The sequence below is a fragment of the Psammomys obesus genome, unplaced genomic scaffold (genome assembly GCF_907164565.1).
Source record: "Psammomys obesus unplaced genomic scaffold, mPsaObe1.curated_primary_1811, whole genome shotgun sequence".
Classification (NCBI taxonomy): Eukaryota; Metazoa; Chordata; class Mammalia; order Rodentia; family Muridae; genus Psammomys; species Psammomys obesus.
The window spans coordinates 24,632,618-24,637,958 of record NW_026596040.1 but is presented as its reverse complement, the minus strand read 5'-3'; the positions used below and the strand labels follow the sequence as shown (position 1 = coordinate 24,637,958).

Sequence of the window (5,341 nt, the reverse complement as noted above, 5' to 3'; positions counted from 1 at the left end):
AGAGAGAGAGAGAAAGAGAGAAAGAAAGAAAGAGAGAGAGAGAGAGAAAGAGAGAAAGAGAGAGAGAAAGAGAGAGAGAAAGAGAGAGAGAAAGAAAGAAAAGGATATAGTTATTTATCCATATGTGATAAAACTAGGAGTTCCAAAAAGCCCTAGGCTCATATTTCCTAGCAGACTAGTTCTTTCTACTTTCAATAACTGATAGAAATATACTCTAAATTTTGCTCAAGGGGAATGAATGAGAATTCATCACCCTATAGCACAGTCTTTTATTTTACTCTTCTTCAGAGAAAACAATGACCTTTGGCTAGGAGTATGGCTCAGTCGAGTGCTTGCCTAGCATTCCAAAAGCTGAACTTGCAAATGAGATCAGAGATCTGTGATGGCAGTCAATGGAAGACTATGAATCGGAAGTGCCAGTTAAACTAGGCCCGACTCCCCACCTTCAAAAATGCACAAGACTACATTTCTACTGTTTTAATATAAGTTAAAAAAAAAGTATAAATACGATAGTAGAAATACTGAAATTACTCAGCCAGCAAAATCCCTAACTAAATTTTGAATATTTTTTTCTTACCTTACATCAAAGAAACTGCTCTTTTGCGAAAATGGAAACCATTAGAGAAACTCACAGCCAATCAAAAGGCAGAGTTGTAGAGTTCAGTCCCAGTAGAAATATCTACAAAACGATTCCCTCACCTAACGCTCAGGGATCACTGCAGAATCATCCCTGGGTGGGCCGAAAGATTATAGAAGCCCAAGAAATAGAAAATTTACTCTGAGATTGTATTTCCCAAAAATGTTGGAAGCTACACCATATGGTCTCACCAACATGACTGCCTAAACACACCCTGAACATGGATGACAAAAATACAGAGGCTAACATAAATGGAGAAAGTCCTACAAGACAGGAAACTAAGGAATACTAGGAGCTGAAGAAATAGTCTTCCCCAGAGAAAAGCATACCAATTTGCTATCCAATACCAAATGGTCAGCCCTGAGCACATACTTTCAAGTCACATGGTACAGACTAAGCATGTTGTGGTCGTTTATTTAGGAATATATATATACATATATATATATATATATATATATATATATATATTACACACACACACACACACACGTGTAACAATGATTGATGAACAGATAGGCCATAAACGTAAAAGAAAGCAAGGGGGAATATATGAGAGTTTGGAGACAGAAAGGGGAAGAGGAAATGATATTATTTTATTAAAATCATAAAACAAACACTTTTTTTAAATACATGGAAAGTTTTGATAAATTGCTAAATACAAGACAAATGCTCAAAACACACTGACTAATTTTTCTATTATTAAAGACAAGCAATGTAGAAGAAACATTCTTCCCTCATCATTAACTGGTTAGTGATAGCATCAAGACTTCCAATTTGAAGAAGTCAGGAAACAAATCTATCATTTAAGTTTAGTAACATACTACAATGAGCAATGCCCAGCCTACAGAGAGACCGCATTACCAAAACTTACTTTGTACATAATAAATAACTAAAAAGTAGCAAAAAGTAGAAATTAAGCCCAACAAAATATACTCATTAAACTATTCATTATATAGACTAAAACAAAGAAGACACATAGAATTAAGTCCCAATTCCTCAAAAAGCATTAGAACCAAACAGGAGTTCCAAGTAACTGACAAGTCTTGTGTCAAGTACACCCTTACTAGACTTTATCATGGTGGATAAAAACACAACTTCATATTTTCAACTTACCCTCCAGTATTTGGAACATACAACCAAAAGTGACCTCTGTGTGAATGCACAAAAAGAGATGCTTTGGCAATTCTGACAATAAATTGGTTTGGATTCCTCCTCAAATATTGGTTCAGTATCCTGAAAAGAAAGAGATTTATAAAGTCTCCGGAATAACATATATTAATTAAAATCTTCACAAAATGGTAATGATGTCACGAGGGAACAACTGCACCATGTGAGCGATTCATTATTTTAGGTCCCCGGGTAAAAGCCAAGACAGTAACAGCAGGAAAAAAAAATAGTCTTAAAAAGAGCTGGACAAAAACGTCTTTGCTACAAAGTTGACCAAAATTAAACCCTGATGGTGAGTCAGAACATGTTCCCTGGAAATGGCAGATGACGGAATTTTGCAGTAATCCTATGGTTATATGTACTTAAGTTAAAAAGAAAAAAAAAAACTGATCAATTCCTTCAGTTTTTCTAAGCTCAACACCTAATATTTCACTATCTGAAGTGAAAAATATCAGTATTGGCAGGAAATTGATCTTTCTTGTCAAAAGTAAATAACTGTCCTAGTCCATAGTACCCATGAAAGAAGACTAAAAATAACTTTGTAAACTTTTTTGATAATGTTGGCATTTGAATATGAAATGTTCCTACAGGCTCAAGTGTTAAACCTTGTGCTGATACTGGGATGCTCTGAGGACCTTAGGAGGTGTGCACACTTACAAGAAGTGGGTCACTGGAAAACTGAAGTTGGCCTTTGAAAATTATACCTGGTCCTTAGTCCCTTCCTTGTTCTGCCTCCTGGCTGCTACTGGGTGAACAGGATTCTCACCCTCCACATGCTCCTGTAGCAGGGACATTGCTCATTACTAGCCAGAGTCAGCCATGCCAAAGACTATGTACTCAAGTCTCTGAAACCATCAACTAAAATAAGCCCTGTCTAGGTCAGTTATTCTGTCACTATTTTGTCTGGGGGATGCAGGAGTAACTAAAAGGGTAGGTTGCTTTATTTACTTCATTCAAGCAAGCTGCCTTCTAACATTTAGTTTAAAAAAATTAAAGAGGAATTTTACATTTCTCTACTTCATATTCTGGATGACATATTTCTTATTTTATATCCTTGATGGGGCAAATATCTCCATCAGAATGGAGGAAAAAAAATTAGTCAAACAAGTAAACAACACTGAAGATCTTTTCTAATATGTGCATGCAATCATTTCAATAAAAATGCTTTTTTCCTTTAAAAAAGCAAACTAAAGTGAGAACCACGATTTCGAAAAGGATAAAATTATATAATAATAATGACAGAAATCACTGCGCATCTCACCTGCATGCCACTAAGTTCAGAGGTAACAATCCACACCTTCAGGATACCTGTCACGGAGAGTGCCACCACAGTGTCCTCTAAACCAGGGAGAGAAAAGAAGCCCACAGTAAAACAGAATGTTTTCTTCTAACATTAAAGCCGCCTGCCCTCATGAACTAAACAGGTAGAAAAACACAATTCCCCATGCTTAGAATAATACAAATTCAATGTTTATATTATTGTTCTTTTCTGGAAAAAAATGCTTTCATTCACAGTTTTCAATGAAGGGTTTCAAAAGAAATGAAGAAAAAGTAGTAATGTCTACTGAGTATAAGCACACAGTTACAGAAAGTCATTGAATTTTATCTCTTCCTTCTTCACTGTCTCCATGAAAAATGGTGCCTTTTGACAAGAGATAAGACCAGGATCCAGAAGACACACACGAAACTAGAGCTCTTATCACTACCACACCCCTGCCATGCTAACCCTGCCTCACTGGGGAAAACGTTTTACACTAAAGCTTCCTTAAGCTGTATAACCCATCACACAAAGGGGAGGTAATCACCTGTGAGTCAAATATTATTTCAGACAAACCCCTTTGTAAAGGAGACAGAGCACAAATTACTGGAACAAATATCTGTTGGATACAAGTATATAACCAAAATTGCTAACCTTGACAAATTATACAGCACTTCACAGTAACTCAAACAGTAAGATGGTGTTCAAGATGCCAAAGGGTACAATCTACTGACCTTGTGTCCGGTGAGACCGGATAATGCTCATGGAGCTAATCCAGTCTGGTGATATCTTTGATACCAAAGAATACAACACCTCAAGGCTGGTAGCATCCACAACGAGGATTTCGGGATAATGTCCATGGCATAAAAGTCTTCCTTCTTGCTGATTTCCAACAGAGAATTGATAGAACTAAATCCAAATTTAAAAAAAAATATATTTTTAGATGTATTGCTTCAGTTGGGCTACTTGATTAACATGGATTCATTAAATACATTATGATATTCTCCTAAACATTAAATTATTCCAGTAATCATTTCAGATGGGCACATCCATGTTAGATTATACTAATCTTTAAGAAAATTTCCTTTCCTAATGTCACATACTCAATTTTGAGCTCTTACGGGGCAAAAATAATAATTTATCTTTTTGTCCTTATCTCTGTCATCTAAAACAGACTTTCATAATTTTTATGAGGAGGCTAGGGTCTCATTTTTGGGTTTGTGTTTTGGTTTTGTTTGGGTTTTACTTGCTTGGGCTTTTATTGTTTTGAGTTGTTTTTTTGTTTGTTTGTTTGTTTGTTTGTTTGTTTATACAGGGTCTCACAATGTTACTCATCTCTGGCTGGCCTGGAACTCTCAATATACACCACCCTACCATCAAATTCACAGAGATCCACCTGCTGCTACCACCAGAGAACCAGAAATAAGAGCATGTATTACCATACAAACCTGAAAAGACTGAAACAAAATTAGCCTAACAAATTAAATAAAATAGGAAGCTCATGTTAGTTAAAACCAATGTGAATTCTAAGAAATAGGAGCAGGTCAATGTGGTGGACAATACCATCAACTTGACAGGATCTTGAACCAGTCAGGTTTACTATTACTGTGATGAAATACCATGAGCAAAAACTATTTGGGGAGAAGGGGGTTTATTTCATTCACGGTCACATATAATAGTTCATCATCAAAAACAGTGAGAGCAGGGCAGGAGAATGGAGGTAGGAGCTGATGCAAAGGCCATGGAAGGGTGCTACTCACTACCTTGATCCTCATGTCTTGCTCAGCTACTATCTTATAGAACTTAGGACCACCAACTCAGGGATGGCATCACCCACTAGGATCTGGGCCTCTAACAAAAAAAAATACACTACAACTGGATCTTACTGGACATTTTCTCCATTAAGATTCCCTAACGACCCAGAAGTAACAGAAGCTGTGCAAGAAAAACAACAGTGCCAACTAACCTGGGCCGAGAGGAGTTTGCTGAGACTGAAGCATCAACCAAGGACCATGCATGAACTAGACCTAGGCCCCCTACAAAGATGTTGCACTCAGGTAGCTTAGGCTTCAGGTGGGTACTCTAGTAAAGGAAGTGGGGACTGTACTGGACAGGGACTCACTTGCTAGGTTTTTGATCACTTTTCCCTGGGAGGGAAAAAGGGTAGAACTGGGAAGGCAGGAGGGAAGGGGCTACAAGGATGTAAGGTGAAATAGATAGATAGATAGATAGATAGATAGATAGATAGATAGATAGATAGATAGATAGATAGATAGATA

The 5,341-nt window shown here is 37.0% G+C and overlaps 1 protein-coding gene across 2 annotated transcripts in view; it reads right to left on the bottom strand.

Moving 5' to 3' along the window:
• Wdr7 (WD repeat domain 7) overlaps positions 1 to 5,341 on the bottom strand; it is a 315,779-nt gene that overhangs the window by 295,547 nt on the left and 14,891 nt on the right. For both annotated transcript variants that reach the window (XM_055622621.1, XM_055622622.1), the window contains exons 5-7: positions 3,797 to 3,971; positions 3,066 to 3,142; positions 1,751 to 1,870 (exon numbers count right to left, since the gene is read on the bottom strand). In XM_055622621.1, the coding sequence (XP_055478596.1) occupies positions 1,751 to 1,870; positions 3,066 to 3,142; positions 3,797 to 3,971 (372 nt within the window). The remainder of the gene's footprint in view (positions 1 to 1,750; positions 1,871 to 3,065; positions 3,143 to 3,796; positions 3,972 to 5,341) is intronic.